This window comes from Erythrolamprus reginae, chromosome 3, assembly GCF_031021105.1.
Source record: "Erythrolamprus reginae isolate rEryReg1 chromosome 3, rEryReg1.hap1, whole genome shotgun sequence".
Lineage (NCBI taxonomy): Eukaryota > Metazoa > Chordata > Lepidosauria > Squamata > Dipsadidae > Erythrolamprus > Erythrolamprus reginae.
The window spans coordinates 202,196,558-202,217,353 of NC_091952.1; the positions used below are offsets into that span (position 1 = coordinate 202,196,558).

The 20,796-nt window shown below is 36.6% G+C and overlaps 2 protein-coding genes across 6 annotated transcripts in view; one reads left to right on the plus strand and one right to left on the minus strand.

Annotated features, from left to right (window-relative positions):
• CABLES1 (Cdk5 and Abl enzyme substrate 1) overlaps positions 1-1,878 on the plus strand; it is a 60,899-nt gene extending 59,021 nt beyond the window's left edge. For all 3 annotated transcript variants that reach the window (XM_070747629.1, XM_070747630.1, XM_070747631.1), the window contains one exon: positions 185-1,878. In XM_070747629.1, coding sequence (XP_070603730.1) covers positions 185-325 — 141 coding nt within the window. In that variant the 3' untranslated portion in view covers positions 326-1,878. The remainder of the gene's footprint in view (positions 1-184) is intronic.
• TMEM241 (transmembrane protein 241) overlaps positions 1-20,796 on the minus strand; it is a 69,182-nt gene that overhangs the window by 8,567 nt on the left and 39,819 nt on the right. The window contains exons 14-15 of one of the 3 annotated variants that reach the window (XM_070747632.1): positions 18,796-18,860; positions 5,362-8,268 (exon numbers count right to left, since the gene is read on the minus strand). In XM_070747632.1, coding sequence (XP_070603733.1) covers positions 8,208-8,268; positions 18,796-18,860 — 126 coding nt within the window. In that variant the 3' untranslated portion in view covers positions 5,362-8,207. Of the gene's footprint in view, positions 1-5,361; positions 8,269-15,470; positions 15,498-18,795; positions 18,861-20,796 lie in introns of those variants that run through there. The other 2 variants (XM_070747633.1, XM_070747634.1) reach the window with 2 other exon arrangements.

Below are 20,796 nucleotides of genomic sequence, written 5' to 3' on the forward strand. Positions count from 1 at the left end.
TTTATTGTTGTTAGCCACCCCGAGTCTTCGGAGAGGGGCGGCATACAAATATAATAAATAAATAAATAAATAAATAAATAAATAAATAAATAAATAAATAAATAAAATTAGGGAACGTTATTTAAGTACTTTCCTGCAATTAGCATCCTAAAATACTAAGCTTTAACTGTTGGCTATGTTACAGAAACTGGAAGAAAAGTTCCGCTTGAATAGGCGAGAGTTGATTGCCTTTGAGTTCCCGGTGTTAGTGGCCTTGGAATTTGCTCTTCATCTACCTGAACACGAAGTGATGCCGCATTACAGACGCTTGATCCAGAATTCCTAGCACAGGCTACCCTCCAAGAAGGGGGAGAGGTTTAAAAACTATTGTCTATTTTGCTCAGAAGAGCAGCAAGTTACTACTGAAAATGCAAAAAAGAAAAAAAAATGGGATGCAGAAGCCCCAGTGCCCTTTTTTCTCTTTTCAATGCAGCTTTTTGACCAGATATTAGGAATAAAACAGTGAATTCCTTAAGACTTCTCAGGCTAGATGAACTGTTTAACTACTCAGCGCAAATGTTGAACGAGTTCACATGAGTGGGCAATGGGGGGAACATTCATACAATACTTTGTGGACCAAAAGAGAACATTACTGGGTTGCCCGAATAATTCATGAAAGAACGAGGAGTATTAGCACCTTTCTTTTACACTTTTTTGGAAAAATCCTGTTGGAAAACCCACTTGGCACTGGATGCATTTCCTGCTAGAGCTGATATCCACCTAACGAATGGATCCAAAACCAATGATGGGTTGTGATTATATTGCCACTCTGTCAACAATGTGCCAATCTATTTTTGTAACTGTTATTGAAAGTGCACTTTTCCTGGTGGGTGGGTAGACTGTTCAGTTGTGTACAAAATACTGGACAAATTTGGAACCCAGTGGCAGCCTTGAATCATTGCAGTGATATTGTTTACTAAAGACCAGAGGACAACTTTTTTCTCTTTACGAAAACTACTGGAAGAGAGACACGTGGCTACATTGGAATAAGCTCAGATAGTATTTTGTAATTCCTGATTATTTGATTACCCCAACACCAACTTTTTTCCAAGTTCATAGTACTTTAAAAAAGCGACATGTATAAGAAACAAATGATTGGTCTTATGTTTTCACCTTTGTATGTGATGCCATTCAGATATTCAAAACAAAGAAGCTATTATATGAAGATCTTGTTTTAGGCCACATGCATATTTTTAATCACTGCACTTTTTTCTCTGTGTAGATGGTTAGATTTGCACTTGGTAATATTGTTATTTTGTACTCTATGTTAGAGTGCATTCCAAGTTACATTGATGATGCTCTATGTTTAAGCAGTGTTTTATAAAATGCAAGTTGTACTGCTGAGGGCATATTCGGCAGCAGGCTTGAGCCCCCCCCCTAGTAGATGCATACCTAAGGTAAGAAAATTTGTTGAACAACTGTTGTTTTCATTAGAAAGGACTGTATAAAATCAAATTTAAATTAGGGGCTATTAAAATTGCCACTTTTTCATACTGCTCTGGAATATTAAAAACTTTATAAACTGCATGTTCATAAACTACAACATGTAAGCTAAAAACAAAAGAAAGCAGGTTTGTCGTAGACAAACTGATGCAATTTCCATGTATTCTGTTTTCTAAATAAATGTATGTACGCATAGATTCTCACACAATCACAGATCTGAAAGATGACAGACACCTGGATGTGCTTCATAACATTCTATAGAACAAGCATCAGGTAATTAAATTACTATTTTTATATATATAGTTTATGCTCATGTCCCACTTTTTCCAGTGCTGATTCACTTGGTAGAGACTACAACTGGCACAACAATTAAAATAAAATCAAGTGTTTATTGTTTGTCATGGAATGCAGATTAATTGAACAACTGTTTTATTCTTGTTCCTCTTATCAGTCATTAATATTAGGATTAACAGACATGGAAATGAAAATAGTACAAGAACATGTAAAAATGGAACTTAAGGCTTCAGACTTAACAATAGTAGACTTCCAATATATTTATGTTGACTAATGGGACATTACTACAGTTGTATTAAACCCACTACTACATAGAGTGTGATATAAGGAATGCAGATCAGAGAAAATCATACTATGCGATTCAGAAATTACACTTCAATTGATGGAACCTACATTTTCCATAGCCATGTCATTGATGGTTATAGGACTGCTAATGATTAATTACAATTCTAGTATCTTTTTTACAGAAATATATGAAGAACAGTTGCAGGAACTGGATATGTCTAGTTTAATGGGAAGGACATGGGGAGGCTTGTTCCAATATGTCGGGCTGCCACAAAGAAGGAAAAGTCAAGCTTTTCTTCAAAGTACTTAAGGTTAGGACAAGAAACAAGGAGTGGAAACCAATCAAGGAGATTAGAACTAAGGAAAAATTTCCTGACAATTAAAACAATTAATCAGTGGAACAACTTGCCTCCAGAAGTTGTGAATGCTCCAACACTGAAAATTTTTAAGATGTTGGATAGCCATTTGTCTGAAGTGGTGTATGGTTTCCTGTTTAGCAGGGAGTTGGACTAGAAGACCTCCAAGGTCCCTTCCAACTCTGTTATTCTATTCTGTTCTATTAATGGGTGTATAGATGTTCTATATCCAGTGTATTCTCAGAGATTTCTTAAGAAATAGCAGATCATCAATTCTACAGGCTGGGTCTTTCAGAATTATAATTTCAGACATGTGAGTAAGAGCAGCATGTTCCTTGTAGTTGTTGCAGAACACTTAAGTATCTACATCTCATAATATTATGAGAAAATCCAAAGATCACAATTTTCAAAATCCAAATCTTTTTTTTTTATTATTATTATGAGACACCATCTGTTTATTTTAGTATGAAAGATAATCCTTGCCAAGAAAAATCTTTTATAATTAATTAAGGCAGTCCTTATCTTGATTAAAGATGCAGAAGTCCAAGACAAAGCTGCTCCATCATTGGATTAGGAAACTCCATTTAGCTACCAAAAATAGTCACCTCTTTTCATTAAAAGGCACTTAGTTACTGTCCAGTTACATTTTGAATATTTTCTATTGTGTTGCCTATAAGAAAAAATGCTGATGTGTTCTAAATGATATTAATAATTAGGACTATTAGCTAATTTTTTTTAAAAAAATCATTAAATAGTCTTTTCATAAGTATTTACATCAATTGATCATATAATTCAAACCACAGTCTCAATATAGGACTTTATTTGGGAAAGTGAAAGAAGGAGAGGAAGTTATACACAATTTCACAAAGCTATAATTCAAAAACAATTGTTTTTACAAAGATGGGATATTTAGAAAATACATTAATTTTGAAAGTCCAAAATATGCAATATAACAAACTCTTTAGCAAGAATAAATTCTCTTAATAAAATTTCTTAATGATTTCCACTACATTCTCAATAAAAAATAAGCATGTTGAATCAGCTTTTGCTTTAAACTAAACACCAGGTTGTATCTTGTAATAATGAAAATGTCTATAATGATACATTAAGTTACAAATAATTTAGACCATAGCATAATGCAAAGAATATATTCTTTGCCTGCACATATTTCCAGATGTTGCAACTGTAGTTTAATTAGAAACTTCCATTGGTAGAGACATCACTCTATATCAGCATGGATTATAGTGGAATGGTACAAAACATTTATTTAAGGCTTTTTAGTATTCTGAGAGAAGGGAAAGTCCAAAAATAGATGGGAATGTACACAGTATGGTTGAGACAACATTTAATTGAATTTAATTATATTTGGCATGAATAAAATTGAATGTTATTATTTATTATCCTGTAGTAATCTACAAGTGATCCTTGATTTATAACCACAATTGGGATTCTAATCTCGGTTGTTAAGCAAAGTCTACACTGGTCACACCCAAGGCTCTGGATTATATATATGTAGCCCTAGAGATCTTAGACAGTGCATCCTAAGGCTAAAGGGCTTAATATGAAACTGTTTGGTATATGTATATATACATACCAATTGAATAAGCTTCAGATTTGAGGAAGGCAGTAGAATTTTTCATCTGAGTAAGGGTGCCTATAAGTTTACAGATACCTTGAGTGTAGAGTAGTATTCTTCAACAGTGGCAACCTGAAGTTCTGTGGACTTCAGCTTCTAGAATCTCCCAAAGTGAATGATGGCTGGGGAATTCTGGGAGTTGAAGTCCATTTATATTCAAGCTGTCAAGGCTAAAACACAGAATTTTTTTTTTTACATGTTTGATGGGAAGAGACTTGAAATCTTTTGCATAACAGACTCATGAATTCATCAGAATATATGCAGTGTTTATCATGTCTCAAATGTTTGCCTTCTAGGAAGGAACACAGCAATACTCTTTGCTCGTTTGGGAATCAGTTCTAGATCAGATATTAGACTAGCTCTGTAGCAAAAAATCTTTTTTATTCTGAATAATCTGAGAATCAGATTCAGATACCTTCAAAATCAGGTTTTTCTGAAATGTTAATGAGCTGAACATTGTTACTTCTGTTGCTCTTTTTAAATTGACAGATTCTAGCAATAAGACTGCATAAAACTCATAATATTTGCTGAAATATTTCTCTTGGAGTGATCTGAAGTATATTTGGGGTTTTTTGGTGTGGGGTTTTTTTTTTGCTTTAAATAAATAAAGCAAATGATTCATTCCTTTTGAGGATTTGAAAAATGGAAGCGACAAAGATAGTTCTTGAATTACAACTACTATTGAACCCAAAATTTCTGCCGCTAAACAGGACAGCTGTTAAGTGAGTTTTGCCCCTTTTTATGACTTCTTGCCATATTTATTAAGAGAATCACTACAGTTAAGTTAGTAACATAGTTGTTAAGTGAATCTGGCTTCCTCATTGACTTTGCTTGTCAGAATACTGCAAAAAGTGGTCGCATGACTCCAGATCACTCCAACTGTCATAAATATGAGTCAGTTGCCAAGTTTGATCAGGTGACTGGGGATGGTATAACGTTGTGTGAAAAACAATCATGGTGAATGGTCATTAAAGGAAGACTACTTGTCATTAAGTTGAAGACTACTTGTATCTTAACAAGCTCCTTATCCACATGACAAGAACTTTTCCTATGCAAAAATGTTTGTGAATAAGATACTTATAAGATACAAATATTTAAGATACAAATATTTGCTATTAAAAAAGACTGCATTCAAATGAAACAATGCTGAAGACCGAATTTTGAAACTATGCAATATCACTGTGTTTTCTTGTTAAGTATGAAGAGTCTGAACTTATTATAACATGCAGGTAAGTTTTATAATCCTTATGTGTAAATGTTTAGGAAGTAATAATAATTAAGCATTTGAGTGAAAAAACAGACTACTGCTTAAATGTAAATTTCACATTTATTTTTCATTCAGTGGAACTAGTGTTGCACATGTACGCTCATCCTAATTTCTATGTGTTATTTTCCATAGAATCCTTCGCACACATCAGATTTTGGGATGGAGTGGGTTTTTTGTTTTTGTTTTTTGATTCTAAGAGGGTTTCATTTTATAGAGAAAGTAGAACTGAATGCAATCTCATTTTGATGGATATTAAACCATATCCTTCCTGCTTACCATTCAATTCTATCAGAATCAACATTTGAATATTCAGTGATTTTTATTTTTACCACACCAAAAAGTACAAAGGACTCGTATTGGAAAAGACCTTCAAATGGGTTATTAATTCTTTTCAAGGTATATTGGAAATCTATTTGCTTGGAAATCTATTAGAAATCAAAAATGCCAACCCACCATGTACTTATAACCCTGTATCCATGGGAACAAAATTAACTTAGCCGATATGCTTACATTTTGTCCATGCTAAGGCAAATTGGCAACAGATGGCTGTGTTCATATATAACATACAAAAGCATAATGTGAGTTGGAGTATTGTCTGAACCCAACTAATGTACTGTAATTTGTTAACAGTTTAACTGGATTAGGGTATGTGAATCAATGATACAAGGTGTTGTAAGGAAGTAATTTTGTATACCTGAGTTGACACAATTAGTGTTGTGTGGACTGACAAAGAGGGGTAAGTGTTAAAGTGCACTTATTCTATCAGAGTGAGTAATGATCATTTATTTATGAGTGGTCATTTATAGTCTGGTTGGATTTTTTATTTTTTTTTGCATCCAATGTTTTCCTTACAGCAGGCTTGTAAAGGCATACTGGGAGTTGAAGTCTGCATATCTTAAAAGTTGCCAAGTGTAAAATATAGTGTACAGGTAGTCCCCGGGTTACGTCATCCCCGACGTATGACGTTTCGTCGTTACGACGACCTGGGGACAGTTTCGAAGCCACCGTTGCTGCTGCCGCCTCCATTCGGGTGAAGGGATCTCCACGGTGGGCAGCGGCTTCGGAGACCCCGCAGAGATCCCCTCGCCCGAACGGAGGTGGCGGCAGCTTCAAGGGACCAACAGCCGGTCTTTCTCGGCGCTGCGTTGCTGCAGCCTCCGAGGCTGCCGTCGCCGCTGCCACCTCCGTTCAGGTGAGGGGATCTCCGTGGTGGGCGACCTCGGAGGCTACAGCAACACAGTGCCGCTGCCACCTCCGTTCGGGCGAGGGGATCTCCGCAGTGGACGGCCTCGGAGGCTACAGCAATGCAGCGCCGAGAAGGACCGGTTTCAAGGGACCAACAGCCGGTTCTTCTCGGCACTGCGTTGCTGCAGTCGCTGTGGCTGCCGCCACCGCCACCACCATCGGGCGAGGGGATCTCCACAGTGGGCAACCTTGGAGGCTAAAGCAACGCCCACCACGGAGATTCCCTCGCCCGAACGTTCAGCAGGAGGCTTCACCGGCTGTTGGTTCCTTGAAGATGCCACCGCCGCCACCGTGTAAGTTGGAATATTTGTGTAAATCGGAATATTCGGACTTACACCAAACTCGGCTTATGATCGGCCGTGGGAACAGATCCCCGTCGTAAGTTGGGGACTACCTGTATTGGCTGTATCCTACACTGGTTGGGTAAAACAAAACTTTCGCATGTTAAGGTCGGATTATATGAGAGCTCATTGTATCTGTATCACTGCGGGAGAGGAGGGCACCCTGAAAAGTATGGTACTGATGCTTGCCAATGGATCCATTCCTCCCACAGACATTTGCTGCCAATATCTTACCATGCGGTGTCAGGAGGAGGATAAGGAAGCTGGAATTATATTATGTTACCTACAAGGTAATGTGTATTCCAAGCTGATGAGTAACACAAGTACTGTTTATCTGCAAAATATCCGAATAACTCTTAATGCAGAGCTTCATGAAGGGGATATTGAGTCATCTATTCCATTCTGTGATTACTATCATAATCTGAATACAGTGCTACAATTAGAAGATTGGCCCTGAGGAAAGAAACAAGGGAATGTTTGGATAGTACCAGAGAAGTCCCAGTTTAGTGATGGTCCTTCATTTCAGCATAATAAAAAAGAATCAAATCCCATTTTTATGCATTGGTATTAACAGAAGGCATGGCTTAAAAACAGGAACAGGTAGAATTAATCCTACTCAGAGGTCTTCAAACTTGGCAACTTTAATACTTAAGAAGAGCTGGCTGGAGAATTCTGGGAGTTGAAGTCCACAAGTCTTAAAGTTGCCAAGAGTGGGGACCTCTGCTAATAGCTGATGTCTTGATTTTATTGTGAATAGGACTTTTTTCCCCCCATCTTGCTGTTCTGCTCGGATCAATATGACCCGAAATGAAATTTGAGACTATTTGTCATGCGGATCTCAAACTTGTAATTAATTGTCTTTTCCTCACTTGAGGGGTTCTTATTATGAGCAGTGTTCCCTCTAATTTTTTGGGGGGTGGGCGGAAAAGTATAGTGTCTGAGCGGCAGTCCCTTCGGGACTGGGCGGCACTCTTTCCCTCTCGGCTTCTGGGCAGGTTTGAAAAACTCTGAGTTGATGATGATTTTTAAGTGAGCGATTGCTCACTGCTCAGCTTAGAGGGAACTATGATTATGAGTGTGGGTTTTTTCCCCCTGTTGTTTTGTTTTTGCTGCACGCTGGTTGTTACATTTCGTTACACCTGAAACAGTACAAGTGTATAGTAAGTGGGAACACAACAGAAAGCCATCATGGGACTGCACTTGTAACCTGCTGTTTGCTTCCATGTCTTCATTAATGCTTATTCTTAAAACAATAATTGAGCGGTCCCATTGAAGAGTCATCTTCCCCACTTGCCAGTTGTTCATGTGCCAGTCCTTTCAATGTAAAGAAGAAAGACTTCAGCAAATGCAGCCAGCAAAAGACTGTTAAGAAAGGATAGCAGAAACTTTGTTAGCAAACATTTGCTAGAACAAACACCAGAAACACGCAATCATGGCAGCATAACCCAAAGCCAATGAAGTTAATTCTGAAGTTTTTTCAGCTTGTTCAATAATTGAAGAAAGCATGGATTGGTTTTGCTGAAAATACGATGCTACCCAATGTTCTGTTGGGCTCTCTGGTAGACTCCTCCCAAAAATTCACAGGTACAAATTTCAGACATACACACGTTTGAAAATTCAAAACAATGTTCTTTATAATGAAAATTCACTTAACCTAAGCCCTTTTTTGGTATAGCAAAGAGCACTCGTCTCCAAACAAACTGGTAATTTGTACAAGTCCCTTATCAGTTCTGTGATACTTAGCTTGCAGCTATGAGGCAATTCACAGTCCTTCTTTCACAAAGTGAAACACACTTTGCTCTGGTTTAGTTTCAAAGCGGGGAAAAATCAGTACACAAAAAGTCAAAGTCAGTAAAGCAGTCACGAAACACAACGATCAGATAATCCTCCACAATGGCCAAACCCACAGGCTGCTATTTATAGCAGCCTCACTAATTACCACAGCCCCACCCAACCACAGGTGGCTTCATTTTCTTTGATAATAACCTCTCAGTTGTTGTTGCCTATGCATCGCTCTCCGCATGTGTGGCTGCATCATTAACTCTTGTTCTGAATCCAAGGAGGAGCTAGATAATTGATCTCCTTCTGAGCTGTCTGCCACACTCTCCTCCTCCCTGTCACTCATGTCTTCTTGGTCAGAGGAGCCTTCATCAGCAGATTCCATGGGGGGCAAAACAGGCCTGCAGCATGTGGATGTCTCCCCCACAGCCACAGTCCTTGGGGCAGGAGCTGGGCCAGAGCTAACCACAACACCCAGATTCCATCCATAAGACACATCAACAAATCCTAGGGGTTATGTCCCAGAAAAGGTACCAACATGGGAAGGATATAGAGCTGCTTCTCCTGAGACTTTCTTCCTCCTAGTCTGCCCTTTCTTCCCAGTTAAATCCCGGAAGGCAGAGCCACTGATTAATTCATGGCAGTTTGAAATATTAGTTTGGATCAAACTAAGATTATAGGGAGTGTTCAATGTTTTCCTCTAGGGAAGCTCTGAGAATAATGGTGTCTGTCAGACTCTGCAAGCATGCAAAGAAATTTTTACCCTCCAAATGCTGTTGAATTACAAATGACAGTAAATCTTGGCATGAGTTATGCAGGCTACTAAAGCCAGAAGGTATAGATCCTGATGACTGGTGTGTCCCAATTCATTGGCTTAATATTTACTCTTAATTGCACAGACATCTATGACTTAACCCAAAATGTCTCTCTCATCCAATTATTTTAAAATTCTTAGAGTTGTACAATCCTCACGATTTAAATGCAGATAGACCTCTGATTAATATATTTAAGACAGAACATTGTTCTCAGTGGCTTGAACAAACACACCCTGTACATGAGGAAAACCAACTTCTTATCCATGGTGCTGTCAATAAATCACAAATTTGCTTCTTTGTACTGTTCCGGAGCACTAGGAATTTTCTTGAAGGGATGCAATTTGTTCTCAAGAGAATGGAATTGTATGGATTAATCAAACTATGACTAAATATCTTTTCATATTTGTATGGGATAGTGGTTAAAGTGCTGAAGGAGGATTGGGTGACTTGAATTCAAACCCATTTGCATGAGGATACCAATCATTTTCTCTCAGACTACCTCACAGAGTTGTTATGAGGTAATATGAGGGGAGGGGAAAGAATGCTACATACACCACCTTGAACATCTGGTAAAGTTTAGGGCATAAACCTAGCAAATGCCTAAGATACAATTAAGGACATCTTATCCTGCCCTTCCTTCCAAGGAATACCAAAGCTGCAGATCATTTCTTTTTTTTCTTTTTTTTTAATAGTTTTTTTATTATTTTTCATAAAAAGACAAACAAATACAAACAAACAATGAACATAAAGTGGGGGTGTATTTCCCCCGCTTCTTATGAAAGTATAAATTCAAATATAGAAAAAGAATACATATGTATTAACTATTATAAAAAAAAGAAAAAATTAATAAATTTGAATTGAAGTTTACAGATCTTAATGTGGGTATTAAGGTTAGTATAACATAGTTACCAAAAAAGAAAGATACCTTTAATATAATCCTAATTACTATAATAAAATAGTATTAAACCTTCAATCTAAACAGTAAGACTAAATTCAACTATTATACTTCAAAAATCTTAATATATTGCTTATACTTATACATACATAGCTATATCATAATCATCAAAAAATCCTTTTAAACTAATATTACTATTATTATCATCTAAATAAAAACTAATACAAAATAAAGAGAAAGAAAAAACAACCACTAACGATATATCTTATTTTTTCTTATCTATCCATTTGTAAACGTTATTCCATGTTTCGTAAAATTTAGTATCCTCTTGATCGTTTAATCTTCTTGTCATCATATCCATTTCAGCGCAATCTAATATCTTAGCTATAACCTCTTCTTCCTTGGGGATTTCCTCCCCTTTCCAGTTTTGCGCATATATTATTCTAGCCGCAGTTAATATATGTATGATTAAATAAAAAATTTCTTTCTTATAAGTCTGGGTTGTGACACCTAATAAATAAAATTCCGGGGTATTATCTATATCTTGTTTTATTATTTCTTTTAATATTTTTTCAATCATCTTCCAATATAGTTTTGCTTTGCTACATGTCCACCATTGATGATAGTAAGTTCCTATATCCTTCTTACATTTCCAACATATTGGGGATGTTTTGGGAAACATTTTTGCTATCCTATTTGGTGGGAGATGCCATCTATAGAACATTTTGATTTGGTTTTCTTTTAAAGAAACTGATTTAGTCATTTTCCAATTATTAATCCACACTTTCTCCCATGTGTCTATATCTATTTCCTTACCAATATTTCTACACCATCTTATCATAGTATCTTTTAAAGTCAACTCTATATTTTTATGAGCAATAAGTAGTTTATATATTTTCCCTATCATTTTTGTAGAGTTAGTGGTTATTAAGGTAGTTAAAGGATTCTTACTTTTATTAAAAATGTAAAGAGTTTTATCCTTCTGATATCTAGATCGGATCTGGGCATAGTGCCACCAATCTATTATTATCCCTTCTTCTTGTAGTTCAATTCTAGATTTAAGCTTCATCTGATCATTTAATAGTTCTTTATATCTATGAGTCATTTTCTTGTCCTTTATAGACTTTGGATGCGTTATTGCTTCTAAGGGAGCTAACCAATCTGGGATGCTTAAGAAATGATTCTTCTTTATATCTTTCCATACTTCTAGTAAGTATTTCCTTAATGTATGCCTTTTAAAATATGAATGGTTTTTGTCCTTATCATACCATAAAAATGCGTGCCATCCAAGCATTAAATCATGTCCTTCTAATTCGAGTGTTCTTTTATTATCTAAGATTATCCAATCTCTAAGCCATGTTAGTGCGGCGGCCTGATAGTATAATTTCCAATTTGGAAGGCCAAATCCTCCTCTTTCTTTGATATCTTCTAAACAATTCATTTTTATCCTTGCTTTTTTACCTTGCCATATAAATTTTTTAACTAAGTTGGTTAAAGTTTTTAAAAAGATACCCCCTGGGTTTATTGGTATTGTCTGAAAAAGAAATAAAACCTTGGGTAAAATGTTCATCTTAATTGTTGCAATTCTTCCTAAGAAAGATATTTTCAAATTGTTCCAGGTTGCTAAGTCTTTTTTAATTTCTGCTAACAATTTCATATAATTATCATTTTTTAATGTTATTGTTTTCGCTGTTAAATTTATTCCTAAATATTTTACCTTTTTTACAGTCTTTATTCCAGAAATAGTTTCTAATTTAGTTTCTAGTGTTTTGTTCATATTTTTAGTCAAGTAATGTGTTTTGTTTTTGTTTATCTTTAAACCTGCTACGTTTCCATATTGTTCAATGGTTTGTAATAAAGTAGGAACTGTTGTAGTCGGTTCTTCAATTATAAACATTAGATCATCTGCAAAGGCCTGGAGTTTATAGATTTCATCTCCTACGGTTAAACCTTTTATTCTGGGGTCCGCTCTTATTTTAATTAATAAGGTTTCAAGGGTCATAATAAATAACAGTGGTGATATAGGACATCCTTGGCGAACTCCCTTATTTATGTCAAGTATTGGTAATTGACTGTTATTCAATATTATATTCGTTGTTTGTTTTGAATATATGGTATCTATTAGATTAACAAATTTTGGGCCAAATCTCATTTTATTTAATTGCATTTTTATAAACATCCAATTAACGTTGTCAAAGGCTTTTTGAGCATCCAAAAACATTAAAGATGCCATCTTATCTGGGTGTTGTTCGTAGTACTCTAGTATATTTATTACAGTTCTAATATTATTTTTAATTTGTCTCCCTGGAAGAAACCCATTTTGGTCTTGGTGTATTATTCCATTTATAACTCCTTTGAGTCTCTCTGCATAAATGGCAATAAAGATCTTATAGTCTACATTTAATAGTGATATAGGCCTATAATTTTTGATTTTTTCTGGTTCTGTACCCTGTTTATGTATTAAGGTTGTCAGTGATTCTGACCAAGATTTAGGAATTTTTCCGTCAAGTCTACAGGAATTAAAAGTTTCTAACATATGGTTTCTTATTGTTTCATTATCTATCTTATACCATTCTGCAGGTATGGCATCTGGGCCTGTGGCCTTGTTGCTTTTCTGTTTTTTAATTGTTATTAGGAGTTCCTCCATTGTTATTGGTCCATCCATGGTAGCCTGTTGATCTTCTGTTATTTGTGGTAGATTTGAAGCCTCTAAATAGTTAAAAACTTCATCTTCAATGACATGATCTTTAGCATATAATTCCTTATAAAAATTATACACAATGTCTGCCTTACCTTCTGTATCGTATTTTATTTTACCATCTTTATCTTCCAATTTTTGGATTAATTTTGATTGACTCTGTTTTCTAAGTTTATACGCTAGCCATCTGCCAGGTTTATTTGCATATTCAAAGTATTGTTGCTTTGCTCTTTTAATCTTTTCAGTTAGTTGGTTTTGTTATATAACTCTAATTTTATGTTTAATTACGTTTATTTCTGTCTTTAGATCTCTATTCTTAGTATGTTGCTGCGATAAAGATTCTAATTGTTTTAGTTCGTTTGTTAATTGTAAATACTCTAATTTCTTTTCCTTATTGTATTTTGCTGTATAAGATATTGTTAAACCTCTTATGTACGCTTTAACTGTATCCCATAAGTTCTGTGGAGTAGTGTCTGATGTTTTATTAATTTCAAAAAATATTTTTAATTCCTTTTCAATCCAATCCTTATATTTCTTGTCATTTAATATATACCTGTTCATCCGCCAATTGTTCTGTTTATTATTCATCGTCATATAGACCACTATTGGATTGTGATCGGCCCATGTATTAACGTCTATGTCAACTTCTCTTATTTGTTCTGCCACCGTTTTTGGTGCCCATAACATGTCAATTCTCGTCCAAATTTTGTGAGGATTGGAATAAAAGGTAAATTGCCTTTTGAGAGGGTGTCCTTCCCTCCAAATATCACTTAATAATAGTTCCGCTTTCATTTTTTGAAAAGTACTGGGTAGCAAGTTTCTTCTTGTTTTTTTACCTTTTCCCCTTTTTTTATTACCTCCCCCTCCTGAGTGGTCTAATTGTCTGTTCGCGATAGCATTAAAATCACCTATTATCAATAGATTATCAATAGCTAAATCTGTTATTATTTGGTGTAAATTTTTATAGAATGTCATTTGGTCTTCATTGGGGGCATAAATAGAAACAACCACTAGAGGTCTGGGTTCAATGTCTACTTGTACAATCAATATCCTACCCTCTTTATCCTTATATATTTGTTTGGAATTTATAGAATTCTTGACATACATCACTACACCTCTTTTTTTTTGGTCTGCTAATGCAGCATACATTTTTCCAATTTTGGGATTCAACAGTAATTTTTGGTTATCTTTTTTAATATGAACTTCTTGTAGTATTGCAATCTGAACATTTTGGTTTCTGATTTTGGAAAAAATTTGCTTCCTTTTTCTTGGTTCGTTAAGTCCATTAACATTTACGGAAAAGATTTTCAAGTCTTTACTCGTTGTCATTTAATAGGTTTTTTGGTTTCTCGCTGAGGTTGAACTCTTCTAGAACCTTGGTCCTGCTCTATTACTTGGGCAGTTGCCCCCAGGTTTTCTTCTTGCTGAGTTAGTAATTTTTCCCCTGGTTGCTGTTGAACTGGTTGTAGTTGGACCACTAGTTGCTTACTTGCATGGTCGGAGTGGCCCAAGCCACTCTGTTCAAGAAAGAACATAGCTTGATCTACGTTTTCCAGTTTGTACCTTGTAGAGCGCCATGTCAGAGAAAGTCCTTGTGGAATAAGCCAACGGTAAGTGATATTTTCTTTAATCAAGATTTTGGTTAAAAAGTGGTAATCTCTTCTGTTTTCTCTGACACTTCTTGGAACTTGTTTTAATATCTTTATTTCTACTCCATGTCGTTGAGGCGGGGAGTTTCTTGAATAATGAAGTATCTCATCTCGCAACGCCTTTCTTGTAAATTTAATATGTATCTCTCTTGGGAGGTTGTGTCGACGGATATAGCTATTCGAAATTCGGTATACTTCATCGATTTCTTTCTGTAAAGCCATGGGGTCCTCTTGAAGTATGCCTCCAATGATTTCCGCCATAGTCGTTTTTAAGTCTTCATCTTTTTCCTCTTTTATATTCTGAAATCGAAGTCCGTACGAAGCTCGTTGCATCTCCAGCTGGATGATAGATTCATCATATCTTTTGTATCTTTCATCAGCTCTCCCTTCAAGATACTCCATTCTTTTCTCATTTTTGTCAGCTTGCTCTTCAACTTTTTTTACTCGGTCATCACTTTCTTGAAGAGTTTGTTGGATCTGCTTTATCTGATCTTTCATCTCGCCCATATCAGCTTTCATTTGAGCCATCTCCAGATCATTTCTTTATGTTTACAATAACTTTGTGATATGTGTTAGGCTGAAAGGATGGAAAATTCGGCTGATGTTGTGAATGAATTGAATGAACGGGAATGACTGTTTTTTTAATGATTAAATTAATAATTCTTTTTTAAACAATAATTAGATTTCTTCATACATATTGTTTTCATTATGTTGTACGCCACCCTGAGTTGCTTTGAGAAGAGCGGCATAGAAGTCTAATTAATAAATAATAAATAAAATAAAATCAAGTAGTAAGCTTTGCTGCCCTGCAGGTAGGGTGCAATGACTCACCAATCTAAGCTGCTCCTATGTCTCATCTTTTACTTCTATTTTATTTTTAAAGAGTGTTTATATGAATTATTTATTCACTAAATGAATTTGGAAGGAAATCTCCACAGCCGCTTGGGTGGGTCACTTGAATTTCCTTTTGTGTTTCTGTAACACTGCCTATCATCTGCTCACTGCTCACAGTCACTCATGCTCTCATCACCTCGAGGCTCGACTACTGTAACGCTCTCTACATGGGGCTACCTCTGAAAAGTGTTCGGAAACTTCAGATCGTGCAGAATGCAGCTGCGAGAGCAATCATGGGCTTTCACAAATATGCCCATGTTACACCAACACTCCGCAGTCTGCATTGGTTGCCGATCAGTTTCCAGTCACAATTCAAAGTGTTGGTTATGACCTATAAAGCCCTTCATGGCATTGGACCAGAATATCTACGGGACCATCTTCTGCCGCACGAATCCCAGCGACCGATTAGGTCCCACAGAGTTGGCCTTCTCCGGGTCCCGTTGACTAAACAATGTCATTTGGCGGGACCCAGGGGAAGAGCCTTCTCTGTGGGGGCCCCGACTCTCTGGAACCAGCTCACCCCCAGAGATCAGAATTGCCCCTACCCTCCTCGACTTTCGTAAGCTCCTTAAAACCCACCTCTGTCGTCAGGCATGGGGGAAATGAGATAACTTCCACAGGCCTATATTGTTTATGTATGGTATGTTGTGTGCATATTTTTTAAATTATGGGTTTTTAGTTTTAATTATTAGATTTGTATTTATACTGTTTTTCTATTACTGCTGTGAGCTGCCTCGAGTCTACGGAGAGGGGTGGCATACAAATTTAATAAATAATAATAATAATCATCATCATCATCATCCTGGAGGTCACTACTATCACACCTGCTCCAAAGATACTTCTCCAATTTTGGCTTCTCATATTCCGGTTCTGTATATGGCATGTCCTGTCCTGTATTGATGTGACCAACAGCATAAGCTGAACAAAGGATACCAGAGGTTCAGGAGGTTCCTCTTTTGTTTCTAGAAAAGTCAGCCCATGTATCATTCATCTTGAGCAAGAGCAACAAATGGCTTCAAGGCTATTCTCCCATTCCTCCCCCTCAAAATCAGCAAAATGTTCCTCTACTCTATGTCTCTTCCAACAGTTCTATGTTACAGCCTGATATTTTAGTTCCCTGACTTGGTTTTACAATTAGAAAAAAAACCCAAAGCTTCTTTCGCAGCTATATCAATAAAACAAATCTTTGTTCAATGTATAAGAAGGAAGTCCCTTTTTACATGGCAAACTAGCAAAGCTTTTGGATTTTGAAAGTATTATGCTCTCTTGGAATCTTAATTTCATTTCTTTTGCAAATCATACAGATGCCCTTTGTTCCTGAAATATGATTTGTAAGATTGGTATTATATAAACAATATCCTTCTTACACCATAACATACTAAAATCATTATTCATTGTAAGCCAAGGATGTGTCTGTTTGGAAAAACATACTCTTGGAGGTGGGGAGGGGCAATGGTGATCCAAACCCATTAGAAACATCTTGTACAACCACATGAGAATAAATCTTACTAAAGCTCACGAGGCGTATTTCTTAATAAACATCATAAGCTTGTGGAGAAGAAAGCTTTCAGCTTCTATTGATTGAGGTAGAAATTAATGACCCTTCCCAGCTTCATGAGCCATCTGAACATAAAGTGATTCAGTCTGCCGTCAACCCATCAAGTCTAACAATTTGTTTTGCCCCTTATTATCTCTGGAAAAGGCTTCCATGGAGTAGTAGTGGCTAATCAAAGCTTTTTCTCCATGGATTCAACCAATTTCTTGTTTAAGGCAGTACCGGTTATAATGCAGAACTGTCTCCCAAAAAGTAATTTTCTGGTGGTGAGGAAGTTCTTTTGCCTTGCTCTTGCAGTCATAACTACTAAACAGTTATGGTTTATATCAAGAAAGTTCTCTTTTTCTTTTTTCTTTGTTTTGGTGTCTTCAAGTCAGTCTTAACTCTTGGCATCTACTTACAGTTTTGCTGGCGAGAGTTCAGAAGTGGTTTGTGTGGCCTCTTTCCTCAGGCTGAGAGTGTCACTGGCCCAAGGTCACTTAGCTGGCTTTGTGCTTTTTGACAGGTCTAAAGCTCATGGTCTCCTAGTTCCTATGTTAACCATTAAACCAAACTGGCTCTCTTTTTCCACACCAGATATAATTTATGTGCTTTTTTTGCTTAAAAGCCCTATTAAAATTAATGGGAATTATTCCCATGTAAGCAGGAATACCCATGTATACCTATGTTCATCATTTCAGAGAAGACAGATTTAGATTAGATTAGATTTATTGGTATATGCCGCCCCTCTCCGCAGACTCGGGGCGGCTCACAACAATGGTAAACAATACATAGTAACAAATCTAATATTTAGCAATCTAAATTACAGTTTTAAGTTAAAAAATGCAAAAGAAACCCCGATATATAAAAAACAAGCACACAGTTGAATCATACACAGAAATTACATGGGCAAGGGGGAGATGTTTCAAGTCCCCCATGCCGGACGGCAGAGGTGGGTTTTAAGGAGTTTCCGAAAGGCAAGGAGGGTGGGGGCAATCCTAATCTCTGGGGGGAGCTGGTTCCAGAGGGTCGGAGCCACCACAGAGAAGGCTCTTCCCCTGGGTCCTGCCAGATGACATTGTTTAGTCGACAGGACCTGGAGAAGGCCAACTCTGTGGGACCTAACCGGTCGCTGGGATTTGTGCGGTAGAAGGCGGTCCCGGAGATATTCTGGCCCGATGCCATGAAGGGCTTTACAGACAACACTATTTAAACCTACAGCCATTTATTGGAGGCCCATTGTGACTTTTATCCTGTGAAGTGTCAGGAGATCAGGGCAAGAGCAGGAGAAAAGAGAGAAGACTAGGGAGGCCTAGCTTGTCCATCTCTGGCATATAAAGTCAGTGGGTTTTCTTCGCTACACACCACAGCTTTCCTATTCCCTTTGGCAAACCAGTGAAGGCATACTGCTGATACTCTTGGTACTTTTCATGAGCCTTATTCCTATCATAATGCACAGGATCACTTCAATATTACTTTCTCTAATTTTATAAAATGTTATTTCTCTACAGTTTAACTCTTTGGCTTGGCAAAAAAAAATGATTCAAGTCCTAAGAAACTAAGGAAGATGGCTTAGAAATTCAAGGACATTTTACATAACCACAACTTATGTGTAAAGTACATACCAGCAGGCGGTTGGTACATTCACTGTAATTTCAAAGAAGAATGGAGACAGACCAGCTGTGATAACCTAGAAAGACAATAAGACAGAAAGGGGGTTGTTGCAATAATCTCCTTTTAATGAATCACAAGAATTTACAAAGAGCTAGGGCAGGGGTGTACTGAGGATGTGGTCAAAAAAAGTCAAGGTGGCCACAGTGGTACAATTAAAGATTAAATGTGGCAGATACCCTGCAGAAAAAATTGGAGGTTCCCTCAGAAGTTGTCTGACTTTAAGATAACCTGAGTCCTCTTTTTGAGAAGAGAGAAAAAAAACTGCCAACAGAAATTTGTACTGAATGATCCAATGACCTATAGTGTTATTTAGTTTTCATTTGGAGAAGTACCTGAGTCATTAATCAAAGAAGTCTCTACATGAAACTGCAACTATGCTTTTGACTTCAATTTTGCTTTGCTTTACGGACCTGCATAGATTGCAATTGGTAAACTTATTTTTTCATTAGTGTTATGTTAGTAGTGCTACAAGAATGGTGGAAGGTATAAAACGTATCAGGAAAGACTTCATGAACTCAATCTGTATAGTCTGGAGGACAGAAGGAAAAGTGGGGACATGATCGAAACATTTAAATATGTTAAAGGGTTAAATAAGGTACAGAAGGGAAGTGTTTTTAATAGGAAAGTGAGCACAAGAACAAGGGGACACAATCTGAAGTTAGTTGGGGGAAAGATCAAAAGCAACGTGAGAAAATATTATTTTACTGAAAGAGTAGTAGATCCTTGGAACAAACTTCCAGTAGATGTGGTTGGTAAATCCACAGTAACTGAATTTAAACATGCCTGGGATAAACATATATCCATTGTAAGATAAAATACAGGAAATAGTATAAGGGCAGACTAGATGGACCATGAGGTCTTTTTCTGCCGTCAGTCTTCTATGTTTCTATGTTTAATATGTAACGGTATGCGAGAGTTATAACTGTGAATGGCCACTAAATAAGGTAGTTGCTAAACTAGGACTGCCTGTATTATGATTCGAGGGGTGTACCATTTCCAAAGATGAGCCTCAAGTTTAAGAAATGTATTCTAATAATCCAGCCAACCACAGGAACCACAGGAACTGCTCTTCCAAATAACCAAGAACCAATTCCCCGCTCCCCAAAGCTTGCTGGTTTTTGACTGCTAGGATCCCGTGCTGTCAGCCCTGATGGAAAACTGAACTGCTACACTTCCGTCCTGGGTGTAGCGTATCTGGTACTGCAGCAAAACTAGCACAGTATTTCTTTTTGCAACATGTGAAATGCTGATCCAGTGAACTCTAGAAAAAACAATGGCTGCCAACCTGCCTTCCATTGAGGAGCTATATACTGCACGAGTCAAAAAGAGGGCTCTGAAAATATTTACTGAACCCTCACATCATTGAATTGTTTCAACTCTTACCCTCAATACATCGCTATAGAGCACTGCACACCAAGACAACTCGACACAAGAACAGGTTTTTCCCAAATGCCATCATTCTGCTAAACAAATAATTCCTTCAACTATTTACTAAGTCTGCACTACAATTACTAATTTTTTCTCATCATTCTGATCACCCATTTCCTCCCACTTTTGATTGTACGACTCTAACTTGTTGCTTGTATCCTTAAGATTTTTATTAATATTGTTTACTGATTGCTTATTTGACACCTATGACAATCATTAGGTGTTGCACCTCATAATTCTTGACAAATGTATATTTTCTTTTATGTACATTGAGAGCATATGGACCAAAGGCAAATTCCTTGCGTGTCTAATCACACTTGGCCAATAAAGAATTCTATTCTGTTCTACTCTACAGTACTTTCTTTTTTATATTAAATCTCTTTATTGTTTTCAAAAATATTTCTCACATGTTTTGTTTAAATTTTACAGATCTTATTCCATCTCTGTTACTTTTTGTATATATCATTCATTTCTTTATATCTTTAATTTAATAATATACTGTACATTCAATTATATATATCATT